Below are 21,554 nucleotides of genomic sequence, written 5' to 3' on the forward strand. Positions count from 1 at the left end.
AGGAAGAGAGAGAGAGAGAGAAGCAGTGTGTGAACAGCTCCAGGTGTGTCCAACTTCCTGTTTTCTTCATTCAAACATAAAACCGGACTGAGCTGATGCACTTAGTGACCCTGATAAAGTGTGTGTGGGTGGTCTGACCCCCCCTGCAGACACAGTTCATTCCCTTCCTGTGCTGCATTCAGGGTCGAGTGGACGGTCAGTTTTCTCCACATCCTGCATAAAGCAGACCTCGTTCCGGGTGTTTTATTGTGAAAAGCTCCCCTCAGACTGACATCAGACATTCAGTACTTCCTGTTAGTTTGTAGCGAGTAAAGATGGAGGTTTTATCTTTCTTGTCAACCTCTCGCTGTCAGATCACAGCACCCTCTGGTGGTTAACAGAGGAACTGCAGCTCATTAATCCTCTCTGTTTCTTCTTCTGTTGTTTCTTCTTCTTCTGTGGTTACTCTGCGTCCAGCCCAAGCCCACTAAAGGCCGGATGCGTATCCACTGTCTGGAGAACGTGGACAAAGCTCTGCAGTTCCTGAAGGAGCAGCGGGTTCACCTGGAGAACATGGGCTCACACGACATCGTGGATGGAAACCACCGTCTGACCCTGGGCCTCATCTGGACCATCATCCTCCGCTTCCAGGTAAGCACTCAGCACCTGGGAGGACCTGACACGTCGGGACTGAGGGCGTCAAAATGTTCGGTTCCATCTTAAACGATACGATCTCTTTTTAATGATCAAACAGTAAAAAATAAAGTAATCTGACATCATGACACGCCTTGTCAGGACAGGTGTCATGTTACCTGCCCGTTCTGAAAGAGGGTGAAAGCGGGACCCCTGAAATAAGAACAGAGTGTAATGATTATGCATTTTACTCTCTGAAAGCCCTTTCTCCACTTTTAGGGGCTTACTAAAAGAAATGCTAAATAAGATCACAAACAATGATAAAAGTGAAACAATAAAAAAGGAGATCAAAGCATTCATAAAGAGCCCCTTTCATAACTCATTAACATGCTGGCTTGTGATTGGCCGACAGCCTCTTTGTCAGTTATTAAACAGCTCGGGTTAAAGTCCATTTTTTACTGACTGCCGACAGTCGTCGTGGTAACCCAGTCTGGACGTCATCACACAGTCCTGTGTGTCTGTAGTCTGACCAATCAGCTCCCACCCTCTCTGAGAGTCGTCCAATCACAGCTGCTGCTGAGAACCTTCAAGCTCAAAGGGGTTTGTTTACCCTGAAGTCGTCCTCTCAGGCTCAAAGTCCTCCACCAATCAGATCCCAGGAGCTTTTTAAAAAAAACTGGAACATTCCACAAGTCCTTCTTCCCTCGATGTCAGAGTTTTATTTAGGAGTGTTTCTACAAATAACAAACATTTCTAGTACTTTTAAAACATGTTTATAATTCTTTAAAGCATCAATATGTAACTCTGCCCCCTAGTGTTTAAAATGAGTACTGCAGTCTAAATTCTAAACATCATATAGAGCTGTCTCCCCCTCCTCTCTAGAGTGGATGTTCACTCAGGTCACCATGTGGTGGACTCTGAAGCTTCAGTGTTTATCCAGCTCTGCATGGGTCTGTAAACCTTTCTGTGTTCTAACCTCTCTCCATTTTTCAAAAGCATCTCCAATATTGATCCTAGTTTGAGCACGTTTCTGCTCGTGGAGCTTACTAGAAACATGCAGAGGCTTTTTAGGTCGGGTACAATCACTTCTATCTGAACCACTTCTCTTGACCGCTTCCATCGCTGCAACACCTGTTGACCTGATAACTGCTCTCATATCTGACAAACCCAGGGGCGTCCAAAACGGCCGTTTGGGGGCGTGTCTTAAAAGCGCCTACCTTCTCTGGTCCAAACAAATCCAGAGCATTCAGGAGCAGAATCTAAAGTTAGAAGGAGGACATACTGGCTGCTGCATTGTTGTCAGAGAAGCCAGCACTTCAACATAGCATGTTTCCTTAATGATCAGAGAGTAAGATACCTTTATCATCTCACTCTCTACACAGCTCACTGATTGGACCTTTAAAAATTCTAGGGGTCTAACATTGACAATGGGTTAAAAAAAAAATCTGTATTGTCTCCAGTAGACTTCTTCATCCTGCAGACTTTACCTCACAGGTCACAGCACTTGCTGGTCTAGTTTTGCCTCTGTCAGTTAGTTTTTGTGTGTGTGTGTGTGTGTGTTAGGTGTGACTGTGGTGTGTTTTTGTTTTCAGATTCAGGATATCAGTGTGGAGACTGAAGACAACAAAGAGAAGAGATCGGCTAAAGACGCTCTTCTGCTGTGGTGTCAGATGAAGACAGCAGGGTGAGGGTTCTGTTCTGTTGTCATGTGCAGCCTGACTCCGTCATTCAGTCTGCATTAAGGTGACCTTCCAACCATACTTCACATGTCCAATACAGCCGGCACACACACTGACAGCCCAGTGTGTGCAAATCAGACCACCACAATCTACACATCTATCAAACCACCGACAGACAAACAACAATTTTTTTGTTATTTTATGACTTACAAGTTCCGCCCTCTTGTCCAAATAAGGTCACTTCCTTTGACATAATACTGGGAGCATGTACAGCCATCTCCTTTAGGGCTTCTTTTAGTACGACCAAATGCTGAACAAGACAATTTGCAGTCCACCATGGTAGTGACCTGTCAATCACAGGTAGCCCCGCCCTAACTCCTCCCCCTCTTTCTGGTCTGTTTGACCATAATTTACTAAATACTGTGTTGAAGAGACTTGAAACTAGAGATTGATAACATGAACTCATCAAGAGAATGTTTACTGAGGGAATAAATCAACTGAGAAGTAGGAACATTAAATCATAGACTTCTATAGAAGCTCGCCCCCTGCTGGACACTAGAGAGAATGCTGTGCTTTCACTTTTCAGACCTGGATGCTGCGACTGCTTCTCATACTTAGTGTGCTGTCTAGTTTTTCCTAAAACTGAGATTAAACCAGGTGTTTATTGTCCTCAGGTATCCCAACGTGAACATCCACAACTTCTCAACCAGCTGGAGAGACGGCATGGCCTTCAACGCCCTCATCCACAAACACAGGTAACTCCAAAACACCCACCTTCAAATCTCAACCACCCTCTCATTCCAACAAACAAAACAACTCTCATGATCTGAAAACATTATCTTCCCTCTCAAACCTTTTCTGTGTGTTGACTGTTGTTTATATAAAGTTTTCTGTTTTTGGTTTTCAGACCCGATCTGATCGATTTTGACAAACTGAAGAAGTCAAATGCTCACTACAACCTGCAGAACGCCTTCAACCTGGCAGAACAACACCTGGGCCTCACCAAGCTGCTCGACCCCGAGGGTGAGAGAAAGATTCATTAAACCTGAAGTCAAGATTAACGTAACCTGAAGTCAAGATGAACTAAACCTAAAGTCAAGATCAACTATACCTGAAATCAAGATTAATTTAACCTGAAGTAAAGATCAACTGAACCTGAAATCAAGATTAATTTAACCTGAAGTCAAGATTAACTTAACCTGAAGTCAAGATCAACTGAACCTGAATCAAGATTAATTTAACCTGAAGTCAAGATTAATTTAACCTCAAATCAAGATTAATTTAACCTGAAGTAAAGATCAACTGAACCTCAAATCAAGATTAACTAAACAAGGGCCCTATTTCAGAAAGCAGGCTCAACATATTCCCAACGTCGGAGTTGATTGAGTCTGAGCTAACACACTCTGACGTTCCAGTTCCACATCAGCTGATTTGAGTTTGTTCAATCAACTCTGAGTAGAGCAAACTAAAAGCCAACATTAATGGAGCCCCTGATACTACGATTCACCATGGCAACAGGTGACAAAGAGTGGCTGGAGACAGATAGAAACTCGGGGTTCATTGACAGGCTCAGTTGCCATAGTAACAGACTTGAATAACCACTCTTTCTCAGGTTTGAGGGAGCTTTGAGTTCCCCTAGATTCAGTGTTTGCACTAAACCTGCTTTCTGAAACGGGCCTCTGAAGATGACCTTATCCTAAAGTCAGGATTAATTAAACCTGACCTGAAGATGATCTTCACTGAGTCTTCGTTGTTTCATGTTGTTTTTTTGGTTTCAGATATCAGCGTGGACCATCCTGACGAGAAGTCCGTCATCACCTACGTGGTGACGTATTATCACTACTTCTCCAAGATGAAGGCTCTGAAGGTCGAGGGCAAACGAATCGGAAAGGTCAGAAAACGTATTCAGACTTAAACATCACCTGATGTAACGTGTAACTGTCCGTGATGACGGTGACAGCAGCCTTCTGTTTGTGTGTCCAGGTGTTGGACAACGCCATCGAGACGGAGAAGATGGTCGAGAAGTACGAGTCTCTGGCCTCCGACCTGCTGGAGTGGATTGAACAGACCATCATCATCCTCAACAACAGGAAGTTCGCCAACTCTCTGCTGGGCGTGCAGCAGCAGCTCCAGGCCTTCAACACCTACAGGACTGTAGAGAAACCTCCAAAGTGAGCCCCTTCAGACCCCCTCCTCCTCTCAGACCTCAGACCTCACCTCCCCTTAAAGGCTTAATATGTGATTAACACTCTTAAATGTAGAAATCAAGTATCTCCTCTGAAAATAACTCTGTGAGTCATGACTGTCTACAATGGGTGTAACACCCGAGTCCCACTGTCTGTGATGTTTTCAGAGTTTTCAGAGTCATATCTTCACTTTGTTTACATCGCCAGGACGGCCAGCTGACTCCTCCCCTCGTGTATAAAAGTTGTTTAATTGAGGGACTAGAGAAAAGAAGAATAACATACTGTACTCACTGCTTAACTGTGTTTCTAGATCACGCTCATTTCAGGTCAATTTACATGCAGTGTGAAGATACCAGCATAATAAAGATCACTAGCATTAGCATGCTAACACAACAATGCAGCGCGAGTTGTTTTGGTTTCATGCTGGAGCTCAAGGGCGACATCTGCTGGATCAAAACATCACATATAAAGACTTTAACACCTGGTGTCTCATCTTCCTTCAGGTTCACAGAGAAAGGAAACCTGGAGGTCCTCCTCTTCACCATCCAGAGTAAGATGAGAGCCAACAATCAGAAGGTGTACATGCCCCGAGAGGGGAAACTCATCTCAGACATCAACAAGGTCAGAGCTGCTTGGCTGGAACATGCCTTTAAGTGTGAAACTGTGTATCTGGGTGATTTATTGATATATTTATTTATTGATCTATTGGAGCATGAATGACAGAAAATGACTCTGCATACTATTGGCAGCAAGTAAAAAAAGCCATAACGAGAAAATGGTTAAAAGTAGACCCGCCCACCGTAGAGGAATGGATGGAAATGATACATCTACGTCATGGAAAAGATAACATTCTCTCTCAGAGTACAACAAGAAAAGTTTGATATAATACGGTCTGAATGGACTGAGTATTTAAAACCTGTAAGATCAGACGATAACTGATGAGAACCGACCCTCTACATCTTGTTTTTCTTTTCTTTCTGCACCCGTCTTTCCTAAGTTCCTGTGGAAAGGGGGACAAACAATGGACAAATACCTATAAGAGGATCAAGGAAGTCTGTTAAGTAATGAAGGTTATGTGCAGTGTAAATTATACTCTGCTGTTCCTCATAAAAAGAACATTTAAAAACAAAAGAAGGTCAGAGCTGCTCTCAAACATCACATTCATCAACTCTCTGAAACATCAAACATGTGATCTGTGTTGTGAGTGTGAATAATGTTCTCTAAACTTCAGGGAACATGTGTTGCTAGCGTTTGTAAAGTGAATATTTTGAGAAAAAGCCTTTGAAGATGTTGCTATGGTAACTGATGTGACCTCCGACCTGCAGGCCTGGGAGCGACTGGAGAAGGCGGAGCACGAGAGGGAGCTGGCTCTTAGGACCGAGCTGATCCGTCAGGAGAAACTGGAACAGCTGGCCAGACGCTTCGACCGCAAAGCCGCCATGAGAGAGACGTGGCTGAGCGAGAACCAGCGGCTGGTGTCGCAGGTGAGACGGAGCTCAGGTGTGTTTTAGAAGAAGTGCAGGTTTCCTCTTTTCTTTTTGTTCATAAACGTTCTTCGTCTCTCTCCAGGACAACTTTGGGTTCGACCTGCAGGCCGTCGAGGCGGCCACCAAGAAACACGAGGCGATCGAGACGGATATCACGGCGTACGAAGAGCGCGTGCAGGCCGTGGTCTCCGTGGCGAGGGAGCTGGAGGTGGAGCATTACCACGACATCAAACGCGTCACGGCCAGGAAGGACAACGTGATCCGGCTGTGGGAGTACCTGCTGGAGCTGCTGAAGGCCCGCAGGCAGAGGCTGGAGATGAACCTGGGTCTGCAGAGGGTCTTCCAGGAGATGCTCTACATCATGGACTGGATGGACGAGATGAAGGTACAAACCCAACCGCGGCGTGCTGCATTCAGGGTCACGTGGATTTCCATCTTTAAGAGTCTCTCTGCTTGGGTTTTTTTTCCAGATGTTGCTGCTGTCTCAGGATTATGGAAAACATCTGCTGGGTGTGGAGGATCTGCTGCAGAAACACGCCCTGGTGGAGGCTGACATCGCCATCCAGGCCGACCGGGTGAAGGCCGTCTCCACCAACGCCAACAAGTACTCAGTTAACGACGACGGTGAGCGGCGTGTTCTTCTTTGTGTGTTGAGTCCGTTCCATGAATGAGATGTTCCCGTCCTGATAACCGCCTTCCTTCCTGTCCAGGTTACAAGCCGTGCGACCCCATGGTGATCCAGGACCGGGTCTCTCACCTGGAGTTCTGCTACCAGGAGCTGACCCAGCTCGCCGCCGAGCGCCGCGCCCGCCTGGAGGAGTCCCGCCGCCTGTGGAAGTTCTTCTGGGAGATGGCGGAGGAGGAGGGCTGGATCAGAGAGAAGGAGCAGATCCTGTCATCTGTGGAGCACGGTAAGGACCTGACGGGGGCGCTGCGCCTCCTCAGCCAGCAGCGCGCCCTCGAGGACGAGATGAGCGGCCGCGCCGGTCACCTCCAGCACTCCGTGGCGGAGGGCGAGGCCATGGTGGAGGCGGGACACTTCGCCGCCGCAAAGATCCAGGATCGCATCGCCGACCTGAAGGCTCAGTGGGCGGGGCTCGAGCAGCTGGCGGCGGTGAGGAAGACGAGGCTGGAGGAGGCGCTCGCCCTGCACCAGTTCCAGGCGGACGCCGACGACGTGGACGCGTGGACTCTGGACGCGCTGCGGATCGTCTCAAGTGGCGAGACGGGCCACGACGAGTTCTCCACACAGGCGCTGGTCAGGAAGCACAAAGACGCGGCGGCGGAGGTGGCCAGCTACCGCCCGGTCATCGACTCGCTGCACGAGCAGGCCGCCGCCCTCCCCAAAGAGGAGGCGGAGTCAGAGGAGGTGCGCGGTCGTCTGGCGGGCATCGAGGAGCGCTACAGGGAGGTGTCGGAGCTGACCAAGCTCAGGAAGCAGGCGCTGCAGGACGCGCTGGCGCTCTACAAAATGTTCAGCGAGGCCAACGCCTGTGAGGTGTGGATCGACGAGAAGGAGCAGTGGCTGAACAGCATGGAGATCCCCGAGAAGCTGGAGGACCTGGAGGTCGTGCAGCACCGGTACGACACACCGCACACCGGCAAACACTCTAAAGAACAATATGAGCTGTCAGTTATTTAACATAGGAAGTGCATTAAATGTTCCTGTTCCTGTACAGAAACAGGAAGTAACTTCAAGTGTCAAAATAAAACAAAAAACAAACATTCTCTTCAAAGTTTGTGAGCGATCCAACATCTTCTTCTGTAATAACTTGTTTGTTTGTTGTTGTTTGTGTTTTCATGATCGCTGTGTCCTTACAGGTTCGAGAGTCTGGAGCCCGAGATGAACAACCAGGCGTCCCGCGTCGCCGTGGTCAACCAGATCGCTCGCCAGCTGATGCACAACGGACACCCGAGTGAGAGAGAGATCAAGAGCCAGCAGGACAAACTCAACAACAGGTACACACTTCAACTTTCTACTTTTACTGTCCCCGAGGGGAAATGAGTTTCTCAGCCAGGTGAGGACAACTATGAGAAGAAAAAACAACAAAAAAACAAAAAAACAACAGACACATAGAATCAGACAATAGAAACAACAGACACATAGAATCAAACAATAGAAACAACAGACACATAGAATCAGACAATAGAAACAACAGACACATAGAATCAGACAATAGAAACAACAGACACATAGAATCAGACAATAGAAACAACAGACACATAGAATCAGACAATAGAAACAACAGACACATAGAATCAGACAATAGAAACAACAGACACATAGAATCAGACAATAGAAACAACAGACACATAGAATCAAACAATAGAAACAACAGACACATAGAATCAGACAATAGAAACAACAGACACATAGAATCAGACAATAGAAACAACAGACACATAGAATCAGACAATAGAAACAACAGACACATAGAATCAGACAATAGAAACAACAGACACATAGAATCAGACAATAGAAACAACAGACACATAGAATCAAACAATAGAAACAACAGACACATAGAATCAGACAATAGAAACAACAGACACATAGAATCAGACAATAGAAACAACAGACACATAGAATCAGACAATAGAAACAACAGACACATAGAATCAAACAATAGAAACAACAGACACATAGAATCAAACAATAGAAACAACAGACACATAGAATCAAACAATAGAAACAACAGACACATAGAATCAGACAATAGAAACAACAGACACATAGAATCAGACAATAGAAACAACAGACACATAGAATCAGACAATAGAAACAACAGACACATAGAATCAGACAATAGAAACAACAGACACATAGAATCAGACAATAGAAACAACAGACACATAGAATCAGACAATAGAAACAACAGACACATAGAATCAAACAATAGAAACAACAGACACATAGAATCAAACAATAGAAACAACAGACACATAGAATCAAACAATAGAAACAACAGACACATAGAATCAGACAATAGAAACAACAGACACATAGAATCAAACAAAAAACAACAGACACAGAATCAAACAATAGAAACAACAGACACATAGAATCAAACAAAAAAACAACAGACACATAGAATCAAACAATAGAAACAACAGACACATAGAATCAGACAATAGAAACAACAGACACATAGAATCAAACAATAGAAACAACAAACACATAGAATCAGACAATAGAAACAACAGACACATAGAATCAGACAATAGAAACAACAGACACATAGAATCAAACAAAAAAACAACAGACACATAGAATCAAACAAAAAAACAACAGACACATAGAATCAAACAAAAAAACAACAGACACATAGAATCAAACAATAGAAACAACAGACACATAGAATCAGACAATAGAAACAACAGACACATAGAATCAAACAATAGAAACAACAGACACATAGAATCAGACAATAGAAACAACAGACACATAGAATCAGACAATAGAAACAACAGACACATAGAATCAAACAATAGAAACAACAGACACATAGAATCAGACAATAGAAACAACAGACACATAGAATCAGACAATAGAAACAACAGACACATAGAATCAGACAATAGAAACAACAGACACATAGAATCAGACAATAGAAACAACAGACACATAGAATCAGACAATAGAAACAACAGACACATAGAATCAGACAATAGAAACAACAGACACAGGCATTAAATACAGAAACACAGAAATACAAGAGTTCATCAAGTAACAACAGAAGACTGAGAATGTTTAAAAAACATACATAAAATGATTCTTCCCTACATGCATTCTGTGAGTAGTTACACACACAAAGCTCCTACATCACACCTTTTGTACATTTTTCATATTTTACATTTTTAAATTCTGTTTTATATTTTGTAATATCTTCTTATGCTGTATTATTTAAGTTGTTGTTAGTTCTGCTTTATTTATTTATTAATTGTTTAGCACCAATACACCAAGTCAAATTCCTTGTATGTGTAAATGTACTTGGAAATAAACCCAGATTCTGATTCTGATTCTGGTTCTGATAAAACCATCATCAAAACCAGAATAAAAAACCCGTCATCAGTCATCAGAAGCTTGATGGCCTGAGTAATAAAATGATGTTTTAACCTTGTGCCTGAAGGCAGAAGCTCACAGCTGTTAGAAACTGTAATGACCCTCCTCTGCCTGTAGGTGGAGTCAGTTCCGGGACCTGGTGGATCTGAAGAAGGAGTCCTTGAACTCAGCGCTCGGGGTTCAGAACTACCACCTGGACTGTAACGAGACCAAGTCGTGGATCAAAGAGAAGACCAAAGTCATCGAGTCGACCCAGGAGCTGGGGAACGACCTGACGGGGGTCATGGCGCTGCAGCGGAAACTGACCGGGATGGAGCGCGACCTCGCCGCCATCGAGGACAAACTGGGTGACCTGCGGGGCGAGGCGGAGCGCCTGGCCCAGGAGCACCCGGACCAGGCCAAGGCCATCACGGGCCGCCTGTCGGAGATCACGGCGGTGTGGGAGGAGATGAAGAACACACTGAAGAACCGCGAGGATTCTCTGGGCGAGGCCCGGAAGCTGCAGCAGTTCCTGCGCGAGCTGGACGACTTCCAGTCGTGGCTGTCCCGCACGCAGACCGCCATCGCCTCTGAGGACATGCCCAACACGCTGGCCGAGGCCGAGAAGCTCATGGCCCAGCATGAGGGCATCAAGAACGAGATCCAGAACTACGAGGAGGACTACCAGAAGATGCGGGACATGGGGGAGATGGTGACGCAGGGCCAGACGGACGCTCAGTACATGTTCCTGCGTCAGCGGCTGCAGGCGCTCGACACCGGCTGGAACGAGCTGCACAAGATGTGGGAGAACCGGCAGAACCTGCTGTCCCAGTCCCACGCCTACCAGCTGTTCCTGAGGGACACCAAGCAGGCCGAGGCCTTCCTCAACAACCAGGTACTCACAAGACCACATCCAAGGTCACCACGCCACATATCCCCAAGAAAAACCAGAACATGTTTCTGTTCCATCCTGCCCGTCTTTATCCAAATACAGATATGTCAACTTCAATACGATCCAACATGCTACAGAACTTTAACCCTCATGACTCATTATGGACATTTTTGTCTATCTGGTCAAATGTTTCCTCTTCACCTAGTCATCATTTTATCTGTTAGTGCATAAGGCAAACACTTTTAGTAAGAAAATCTCTCTTGATACATTTTGGAATGCACATTCTATTTTTTTAATAGATCAATAGAACCCTGAAACATGTTTACTCCCCTCTGAAGTCACTAAGGACAAAAATGTCCACTTCCAAAAAACTGATATAAAAATAGAACAGATTGATATTTTTTTCTACTTTTTTCTGCTTAAATCTCTTAAACAACGTCAGCCCTGCTCAAAACTACCAAACATTCAATCATTTTTAGGAATTTAACCCTTTAAAACCCAGTTTGATTTCATGATTCTGGCATTTAAAGGGTTAAATATTTATGTATAATATTTGCTAGTTTTGAGCAGGGCTGGAGTTGTTTAAGAGATTTATGCAGAAAAAACTAGAAAAAAATATCAATCTGTTCTATTTTTATAGCAGTTTTTTGTAAACTGGACATTTTCGCCCTCTAGTGTCCAAACAGGGAATTACATTTTAAATCTGATGCTACACAAGAACTAACAATGCATCAAAGTCAATATTTTGGATAATCTTTGACGTATCCAAAACTGATTTTAAAAAAATCCCCCAGCCACCAAATATCTGTTTTATGGAAAATAACTCATTTTTGTGTTCGTTTTTTTTTCATAAATAACAACAGTGACATCAAGTAATCAAACTGGCATTTAAAGGGTTAAATTCCTGATAATTATTAAATATTTGATATTTCTGAGCAGGGCTGGAGTTGATTAAGAGATTTATGCAGAAAAAAGTAGAAACAAATATCAATCTGTTCTATTTTTATATCAGTTTTTTGTCCTTAGTGACTTAAGAGGGTAGTAAATTAAACCTGAGGGTTAAATACTGTTATACCAAAGGGGGCGTGTCCAGACCCTTTGGACTGAGGTGGCCCAACTGGGGTCCTGACTAATACGGGGGGGGGGTTCAGTCTTTACAAGTCAAATCTACTTTGAAGCAAAACAAGAAAATGGCAACAAAAAAAATGAAAACATGTAAAATGAAAACTACAAACAGCCTGTTTTAACTCCGCCCCAATGGTTGACTTTAATATAGCCAATCATAGTGTGGGGTTTGGGGTGGTGGCCCTCTGGACAACGCCCCTGCACACAAAAGGTTGCTCTGTGGAGAGGTCAGACATGTTGTAGTTTCAGTACGATATCCTGATCCCCTCGTGTCCCCTGCAGGAGTACGTCCTCGCTCACACCGAGATGCCCACCACCCTGGAGGCCGCCGAGGCCGCCATCAAGAAGCAGGAGGACTTCATGACCACGATGGACGCCAACGAAGACAAGATCAATGGCGTGGTGGAGGCCGGTCGGCGTCTGGCCAGCGACGGGAACATCAACGCTGAAAAGATCCAGGAGAGGGTCGCCTCCATCGACGACAGGTCAGGTCCACAAGCTGCTCTGTGGTCTTCATCATCAGATTTATAGTGATCGGTGAACAGCCAATCAGTGTGCAGCAATGTGTGTGTGTGTGTGTGTGTGTTTCAGGCATAAGAAGAACAGAGAGGCTGCAGTGGAGCTGCTGATGAGACTGAAAGACAATAGAGACCTGCAGAAGTTCCTGCAGGACTGTCAGGAGGTCCGTCCTCGCACACGCACACACACACACACACACACACACACACACACACACACACACACACACATCATCTGATTAAACATTTCGTGTGTGTGTGTGTGTGTGTGTGTGTGTGTGTGTGTGTGTGTGTGTGTGTGTGTGTGTGTGTGTGTGTGTGTGTGTGCAGCTGTCTTTGTGGATCAATGAGAAGATGCTCACAGCTCAGGACATGACGTACGACGAGGCGAGGAACCTGCACAGCAAGTGGCTGAAGCACCAGGCCTTCATGGCTGAGCTGCAGTCCAACAAAGAGTGGCTCGACAAGATCCAGAAGGTGAAGAGGACTGACCCTGACCCTGACCCTGACCCCGACCCTGACCCTGACCCTGACCCCGACCCCGACCCCGACCCCGACCCTGACCCCGACCCCGACCCCGACCCTGACCCCGACCCCGACCCCGACCCCGACCCTGACACTGAAGGGACTCAGGAAGTGTTTCAGACGTTTTCTGTGTTTCTAACTTTATTTCTGACACATTTCAAAACGTGTTTCCGGTTGGCGGTTGTAAAAAGGGGGTCAAAGGTCATCAAACATTAGAGTCCTCATTGTGTCCTCTGGTCCGGCAGGACGGCACGCTGCTGGTGTCGGAGAAGCCAGAGACGGACGCCGTGGTGAAGGAGAAGCTGTCCGCTCTGCACGCCATGTGGGCGGAGCTAGAGTCGACCACGCAGACCAAAGCTCAGTGTCTGTTCGACGCCAACAAGGCGGAGCTGTTCACTCAGAGCTGCGCCGACCTCGACAAGTGGATGGGCGGTCTTGAGGGTCAGATCCAGTCCGACGACTACGGCAAAGACCTGACGTCTGTCAACATCCTGCTGAAAAAACAACAGGTACGAACACAGCGTTGCTATGGAAACAAAAATAACGGCTTTATGTCGACTTCACTGCTGCAGGTAGAAGAACTACAATAGTTCAGAGGCGCCCCCTGCTGGAGGAGCGCAGCACGCCCCCTGCTGGAGGAGCGCAGCACGCCCCCTGCTGGAGGAGCGCAGCGCAGCACGCCCCCTGCTGGAGGAGCGCTGCACGCCCCCTGCTGGAGGAGCGCAGCACGCCCCCTGCTGGAGGAGTATCATCATTATAATGACAGTTGTCTCGTCTCGTCTGCAGATGCTGGAGAAGCAGGTGGAGGTGCGTCAGAGGGAGGTGGTGGAGCTGCAGAGCCAGGTGAAGGCTCTGGGTCAGGAGGTCAAGGACACGGAGGAGGTGGACGGCCGCAGGCAGCTGGTGGAGAACAAGTTCCAGGAGCTGCTGGACCCGCTGAGACGCCGCAGGAACTTCCTGGTGGCGTCCCGAGAAGTTCACCAGTTCAACCGCGATCTGGAGGACGAGATCGTACGTAACACCTGAGCCCTGCACACTTCTCACTGTCAGACTGAATGTTAAAGGTTCTGAATGAAGACGTTTATTCTCTCTGCTCGTCCTCCAGCTGTGGGTCCAGGAGAGGATGCCCGTCGCCACGTCCACTGACCACGGAAACAACCTGCAGACGGTCCAGCTGCTCATCAAGAAGAACCAGGTGAGAGAGCCTCATGTTTCATCAGCTGCTGCATGTCAGCCAATGAACTGTGAGACTGCGGCGTCAGTGGCCTAGCGGTTGGTTTGTGCGCCCCTTGTACGGAGGATGTTGTCCGGGGTTCAGGTCCCCCCTCTCTGTATCCAGCGTCTGACATCAATAAAGAAATAAAAGAGTAACCATTTGATCTGCTGTGTGACTCCGCCCCCTCAGACTCTGCAGAAGGAGATCCAGGGTCATCAACCTCGGATCAACGACCTCCTGGAGCACAGCGCCAGCCTCCTGCAGGACGAGTCGCTGAGTGGCGAGGTGATCCGGCAGCGTCTGGCTGACCTGCAGGAGCTGTGGAGACGGGTGAGGGAGGAGACGGAGAGTCGCCACGGCCGCCTGGAGGAGGCGCACAAAGCTCAGCAGTACTACTTTGATGCCGCCGAGGCCGAGGCCTGGATGAGCGAGCAGGAGCTGTACATGATGTCAGAGGAGAAGGCCAAGGTACGCACGTTATACTGAAAACCAAAAAAAACAATTTGAAGAAATAAGTAAAACAATCCAATCCAACTTTATTTGTTTAGCACTTTAAAACGACCACAGTTGACCAAAGTGCTGCACAGAAGAATAAATAAAATACAGAACAGCTCACGAGATAAAAGAAAACTACATGTGAAATACAGAATCAAGTTAAAAGACATAAAACAAGTAAAATGAATAGGCACGCAAAAAAGAAATAAAATAAATTAATAAATAAGTCGACATCTTACTGTGTGTCAAAGGGAAAAAAGATGGGTCTTAAGACGAGATTTAAAAACAGACCTGTGACGTGCTGAGGTAAATCGTTCCATAATTTTGGAGCCGCAACAGCAAACGCACGGTCCACTCTGAGCTTCCGCTTGGTTTGAGGCCCCCTCAGGAGCAGCTGATCAGCTGACCTGAGAGAGCTGGTGGGCGTGTACGGGTGTAGAAGCTCAGAGAGCTAGGCGGGGCAATGCCATGCTTCCTAAGTATTGAACCTGCGTGAGCAAATAGAGAGAGAAAAGGAGAAGGCCTAGAATTGTGCCCTGTGGGACTCCGCACGAGAGAGGAGCAGAGGAGGATAAAAAGTCGCCAAGGCCGACACAGAAAGTTTGATCAGCCAAGTATGACCTGAACCAATCCAGTGCCATGCACCCTGATGCCCACCCAGTGCTCCAAACGAGAGATCAGGACATCATGATCCACAATGTCAAACGCAGCAGTTAAATCTAAAAGGACAAGGACAACACAGTCACCAGAGTCGGTTGCTAAAAAGATATCATTAAAAACTCTTATAAGAGCTGATTTGGTGCTGTGCAGGGTTTTTAAACCTGATTGGAAAACCTCTAAAACATTATGCTCTTCCAGAAAGGCCATTAATTGACTGTGAACTATCTTTTCGAGGGCTTTAGAAAGAAAAGGCAGTTTGGAGATCGGCCTGAAAATAGTAAGAACTGCAGATTCCAGACCAGGTTTTTTAATCAGAGGTTGCACTACTGCATGTTTAAACAGTTCAGGCACCACACCTGAGGACAGACTGCTATTAATGATTGCAATAACAGATTGTCCTAAAGTGGGGAAAACCTCTTTAAATAGACAAGGAGGGACAGTATCAAACATATAGTAATTCAGCTGCAGATGAAACGACGAAACCCTTACTCAGAAAGGGTTTTCTGTTTGTGTAGGACGAGCTGAGTGCCGTAACCATGCAGAAGAAACATCAGATCGTGGAGCAGGCGGTCGAGGACTACGCCGAGACCGTCCACCTGCTGTCCAAGACCAGCAGAGGTCTGGTCTCTGACGGACACCCCGAGAGGTAAACACACATCCAGGACCCCTCAGAAATCTACTGAAGTGTCTGAATCATAAATTAATGTGTGTGTGTGTGTGTGTGTGTGTGTGTGTGTGTGTGTGTGTGTGTGTGTGTGTGTGTGTGTGTGTGTGTGTGTGTGTGTGTGTGTGTGTGTGTGTGTGTGTGTGTGTGTGTGTGTGTGTGTGTGTGTGTGTGTGTGTGTGTGTGTCAGTGAGCGAATCAGCATGAGGCAGTCTCAGGTGGATAAGCTGTATGCCGGTCTGAAGGATCTGTCAGAGGAGAGGCGGGGCAAGCTGGACGAGAGGCTCCGCCTCTTCCAGCTGAACCGTGAGGTGGACGACCTGGAGCAGTGGATCGCTGAGCGGGAGGTGGTGGCCGGGTCACACGAGCTGGGACAGGACTACGAACACGTCACCGTACGTTAACGCCATTTACCCGCCATTTTAGGGCGGTCGATAAAACGCTCAATAATACTTAACCACGTGTTACTGATGTTAACCCAACCACGGACTTGTGGCTCAGATGTTGCAGGAGCGTTTCCGGGAGTTTGCTCGGGACACCGGGAACATCGGTCAGGAGCGAGTGGACGCCGTCAACCGTCTGGCGGACGAGCTGATCAACACAGGTCACGGGGACGCAGCGACCGTGGCGGAGTGGAAGGACGGGCTGAACGAAGCGTGGGCCGACCTGCTGGAGCTCATCGACACACGGACGCAGATCCTCGCCGCCTCCTTCGAGCTCCACAAGTTCTACCACGACGCCAAGGAGATCCTGGGACGCATCGTGGACAAACAGAAGAAACTGCCGGAGGAGGTCGGGCGGGACCAGAACACGGTGGACACGCTGCAGAGGATGCACACCACCTTCGAACACGACATCCAGGCCCTGGGAACACAGGTACCTGGTCTACGGGGACAGATGGGGTCTACGGGGACAGGTTGGGTCTACGGGGACAGATGGGGTGTGCGGGGACAGGTTGGGTCTACGGGGACAGATGGGGTCTGCGGGGACAGATGGGGTCTGCGGGGACAGGTTGGGTCTACGGGGACAGATGGGGTCTGCGGGGACAGGTTGGGTCTACGGGGACAGGTTGGGTCTACGGGGACAGATGGGGTCTGCGGGGACAGATGGGATCTACGGGGACAGGTTGGGTCTGCGGGGACAGATGGGGTCTGCGGGGACAGGTTGGGTCTACGGGGACAGGTTGGGTCTACGGGGACAGATGGGGTCTGCGGGGACAGATGGGATCTACGGGGACAGATGGGGTCTGCGGGGACAGATGGGATCTACGGGGACAGGTTGGGTCTGCGGGGACAGATGGGGTCTGCGGGGACAGGTTGGGTCTGCGGGGACAGGTTGGGTCTGCGGGGACAGATGGGATCTACGGGGACAGGTTGGGTCTGTGGGGACAGATGGGATCTACGGGGACAGGTTGGGTCTACGGGGACAGGTTGGGTCTACTGGTACCCTAGTAGACCACATCAAACATCTGGGTGTCTGGTTTGACAGCGACTTAAATTTTGAGCAGCTCACAACAAAGCTTGTACAGTCTTGTTTTCATCGATTTGAACTGTTGAAGACACAGAGACGATTTTACATGCTGTTATCTCATCACGTCTTGACTTTTGTAAAAGCCTTTTTACTTACCTGAACAAAAAATCTATCGATGGACTGCAGTTGGTACAGAACTCAGCTGCCAGACTTTTAACTAGAACCAGAAAGCATGAGCACATCACTCCTGTTTGAGCATCTCTACACCGGCTCCCTGTGTGTTTTAGAATTGATTTTAAGATTTTACTGATTACTTTTAAAGCCCTCCATGGCCTTTCCCCCAGCTGTTTTTACTACCTTACAAACCCACGCAGCACATTGAGACCTCGGGCTCAGGTCTCCTGGTGGTTCCAAATGCAAAATTAAAAACTAAAGGGGATAGAGCATTACCGTGAGGGCACCAAGACTCTGGAACCACCTGCCCGAGGAGATCAGGTCGGCAGAATCACTCATCTCTTCTTCAGACAAACGTTTTCCGGCGAGCCTTTCCTGATTTTTGTTGATTTTAAATTGTTACTATTTTAACTTTTTAGAATTCCTTTAAAATAATTGTATGTATTTTACAGTTCTTTTAAAGGGATTTTATATCTTTATTCCTTAATCTTGCCTTGTTTATTATTCTATGACCTGCCTGTTTTTATATTTGCTGTCCTTGTAAAGCACTTTGTAACTAGTTTTTGAAAAGTGCTCTATAAATGAAGATTATTATTATTATTATGAAACCTGGTCTATGGGGACAGTTTGGTTTAGAGGACAGTTTGGGTTTAGGGGACCTGTTTGGTTAGTTCTCTGATCTGAACTCTCTGGGCTGCAGGTGAGACAGCTGCAGGAGGATGCGGTGCGCCTTCAGTCAGCGTACGCCGGAGACAAAGCGGACGACATCCAGCGGAGGGAGAGCGAGGTTCTGGAGGCCTGGAGGATCCTGCTAGAGGCCTGTGAGGGACGCCGTCTCCGCCTCCTGGACACAGGAGACAAGTTCCGGTTCTTCAGCATGGTGAGGGACCTGATGCTGTGGATGGAGGACGTGATCCGGCTCATCGAGGCCCAGGAGAACCCCAGGTACCGAAAGCTGCATTCAGGGACAAGCTGTGATTAATGTGTGTCTCATGGTGCATTCAGGGACATGTAATCTGTGAAGCTGTGATTAATGTGTGTCTCATGGTGCGTTCAGGGACATGTAGTCTGTGAAGCTGTGATTAATGTGTGTCTCATGGTGCGTTCAGGGACATGTAGTCTGTGAAGCTGTGATTAATGTGTGTCTCATGGTGCGTTCAGGGACATGTAATCTGTGAAGCTGTGATTAATGTGTGTCTCATGGTGCGTTCAGGGACATGTAGTCTGTGAAGCTGTGATTAATGTGTGTCTCATGGTGCGTTCAGGGACATGTAATCTGTGAAGCTGTGATTAATGTGTGTCTCATGGTGCGTTCAGGGACATGTAGTCTGTGAAGCTGTGATTAATGTGTGTCTCATGGTGCGTTCAGGGACATGTAGTCTGTGAAGCTGTGATTAATGTGTGTCTCATGGTGCGTTCAGGGACATGTAATCTGTGAAGCTGTGATTAATGTGTGTCTCATGGTGCGTTCAGGGACATGTAGTCTGTGAAGCTGTGATTAATGTGTGTCTCATGGTGCGTTCAGGGACATGTAGTCTGTGAAGCTGTGATTAATGTGTGTCTCATGGTGCGTTCAGGGACGTGTCGTCTGTGGAGCTGCTGATGAACAACCATCAGGGCATCAAGGCAGAGATTGACGCTCGAAACGACAGCTTCACGGCGTGCATCGAGCTGGGGAAAGCCCTGCTGGCCAGAAAACACTACGCCTCAGAGGAGGTGAGCAAACACACCTGGATGAATATCTTAGTTAGCTTGTTGCTAACACATGATGGAAAATGCCATTAACTGGCTAACAGAATTAGCATCAGGATTATTTTAATTTCACTGTCATGGTTATGTCACCGTCTGTTGACTTGCCGTGTGTGTGTGTGTGTGTGTGTGTGTGTGTGTGTGTGTGTGTGTGTGTGTGTGTGTGTGTGTGTGTGTGTGTGTGTGTGTGTTTGTGTGTGTGTTGTTGTTTACTATTTGTGTGTTTGTTTTTCAGATTAAGGAGAAGTTGCTGCAGCTGACTGACAAGAGGAAAGACATGATTGACAAGTGGGAGGACCGATGGGAGTGGCTACGACTCAGTAAGACACACACACACACACACACACACACACACACACACCAGAGCTGGTTCCTGATTGGCTGCTGCAGTGATGAGTCAGCGGTGATGGAGACTCCTCGGGCTCTCGCTGCTCTTTAACGACGCGGCCGATCTTCAGCTCACTGCCGGCTCCGACCAATCAGGAAACGCTTCGGGCGCTGCAGACGTCCTGACCTCATGAGAGACTCAGTACGGAGTCACAGGAGGGACAAACTACCAAACTGTAAAAAACAAATCAGGATGTAAATGTGGATATTCAAACAGAGATAAGTGTAAGAAGTGTAAACACACGCTAAGGGGCCGTGTGATTGGACGCCTGAGGGGTCACATGGTTCATTCAGAGAAATCTTTGTTGGATGTTTAAACTCCGCCTCCTCCCTCCCCCTCCTCAGTCCTGGAGGTGCACCAGTTCTCGCGGGACGCGGGCGTGGCCGAGGCGTGGCTGCTGGGTCAGGAGCCGTACCTGTCGGGCAGGGACATGGGTCAGAGCGTGGACGAGGTGGAGAAGCTCATCAAACGCCACGAGGCCTTCGAGAAGTCCGCCGCCACCTGGGAGGAGCGCTTCTCCGCTCTGGAGAGGCTGACTACGGTGAGCTGAGGGGGACAAATCAAAAAACTGAAGCAATATGAAACTAACTAGAGCTAACTGGAGCTATCTGAAGCTAACTGAAGCTATCTGAAACAAACTAGAGCTAACTGAAGCTAACTGAAGCTAACTGGAGCTATCTGAAACAAACTAGAGCTAACTGAAGCTAACTGAAACAAACTGAAGCTAACTGAAACAAACTAGAGCTAACTGAAGCTATCTGAAACAAACTAGAGCTAACTGAAGCTAACTGAAGCTATCTGAAACAAACTAGAGCTAACTGAAGCTATCTGAAACAAACTAGAGCTAACTGAAGCTAACTGAAGCTATCTGAAACAAACTAGAGCTAACTGGAGCTATCTGAAGCTAACTGAAGCTATCTGAAACAAACTAGAGCTAACTGAAGCTATCTGAAACAAACTAGAGCTAACTGAAGCTAACTGAAGCTATCTGAAACAAACTAGAGCTAACTGAAGCTAACTGAAGCTATCTGAAGCTAACTGAAGCTATTTAAAGCTTTGTGAAGCTACCTGAAGCTAACTGAAGCTATCTGAAGCTAACTGAAGCTATCTGAAACAAACTAGAGCTAACTGAAGCTATTTAAAGCTTTGTGAAGCTACCTGAAGCTAACTGAAGCTATCTGAAACAAACTAGAGCTAACTGAAGCTATCTGAAACAAACTAGAGCTAACTGAAGCTATTTAAAGCTTTGTGAAGCTACCTGAAGCTAACTGAAGCTATCTGAAACAAACTAGAGCTAACTGAAGCTATCTGAAACAAACTAGAGCTAACTGAAGCTAACTGAAGCTATCTGAAGCTAACTGAAGCTATTTAAAGCTATGTGAAGCTACCTGAAGCTAACTGGAGCTAACTGAAGCTAACTGAAGCTAACAGAAGCTATGTAAAGCTGACTGAAGCTAACTGGCGCTATCTTTTTACGCCATGTCTCGCCTCAGGAGGCCCCGCCCCCTCACAGTCCTGATTTAGTAAACTGTGTTTCTTTGTTCAGCTGGAGTTGTTGGAGGTGAGGAGGCAGCAGGAGGAGGAGGAGCTCCTCAGGAAGCCTCCCACCCCGGAGCTGCTGCCCGTCGTCCAGCAGGAGGAGGAGCCTCAGCAGCAGAGGTCAGAGGTCGTC

General features: G+C 47.2%; 1 protein-coding gene across 2 annotated transcripts in view; it reads left to right on the forward strand.

Annotated features, from left to right (window-relative positions):
• The window catches only part of LOC110003842 (spectrin beta chain, non-erythrocytic 1-like), a 40,779-nt gene that overhangs the window by 15,915 nt on the left and 3,310 nt on the right, over nt 1-21,554 (forward strand). For both annotated transcript variants that reach the window (XM_065960789.1, XM_065960793.1), the window contains 28 exons: nt 457-630; nt 2,205-2,296; nt 2,966-3,046; nt 3,199-3,314; nt 4,070-4,182; nt 4,275-4,462; nt 4,981-5,098; nt 5,803-5,961; nt 6,047-6,349; nt 6,435-6,588; nt 6,675-7,545; nt 7,786-7,923; nt 10,145-10,901; nt 12,306-12,508; nt 12,615-12,705; nt 12,872-13,018; nt 13,312-13,575; nt 13,853-14,077; nt 14,172-14,261; nt 14,472-14,750; nt 15,953-16,083; nt 16,292-16,496; nt 16,603-16,977; nt 18,446-18,690; nt 19,323-19,461; nt 19,730-19,814; nt 20,227-20,423; nt 21,429-21,541. In XM_065960789.1, the coding sequence (XP_065816861.1) occupies nt 457-630; nt 2,205-2,296; nt 2,966-3,046; nt 3,199-3,314; nt 4,070-4,182; nt 4,275-4,462; nt 4,981-5,098; nt 5,803-5,961; nt 6,047-6,349; nt 6,435-6,588; nt 6,675-7,545; nt 7,786-7,923; nt 10,145-10,901; nt 12,306-12,508; nt 12,615-12,705; nt 12,872-13,018; nt 13,312-13,575; nt 13,853-14,077; nt 14,172-14,261; nt 14,472-14,750; nt 15,953-16,083; nt 16,292-16,496; nt 16,603-16,977; nt 18,446-18,690; nt 19,323-19,461; nt 19,730-19,814; nt 20,227-20,423; nt 21,429-21,541 (6,053 nt within the window). The remainder of the gene's footprint in view (nt 1-456; nt 631-2,204; nt 2,297-2,965; nt 3,047-3,198; nt 3,315-4,069; nt 4,183-4,274; nt 4,463-4,980; nt 5,099-5,802; nt 5,962-6,046; nt 6,350-6,434; nt 6,589-6,674; nt 7,546-7,785; nt 7,924-10,144; nt 10,902-12,305; nt 12,509-12,614; nt 12,706-12,871; nt 13,019-13,311; nt 13,576-13,852; nt 14,078-14,171; nt 14,262-14,471; nt 14,751-15,952; nt 16,084-16,291; nt 16,497-16,602; nt 16,978-18,445; nt 18,691-19,322; nt 19,462-19,729; nt 19,815-20,226; nt 20,424-21,428; nt 21,542-21,554) is intronic.

Source organism: Labrus bergylta, chromosome 1 (assembly GCF_963930695.1).
Source record: "Labrus bergylta chromosome 1, fLabBer1.1, whole genome shotgun sequence".
NCBI lineage: Eukaryota > Metazoa > Chordata > Actinopteri > Labriformes > Labridae > Labrus > Labrus bergylta.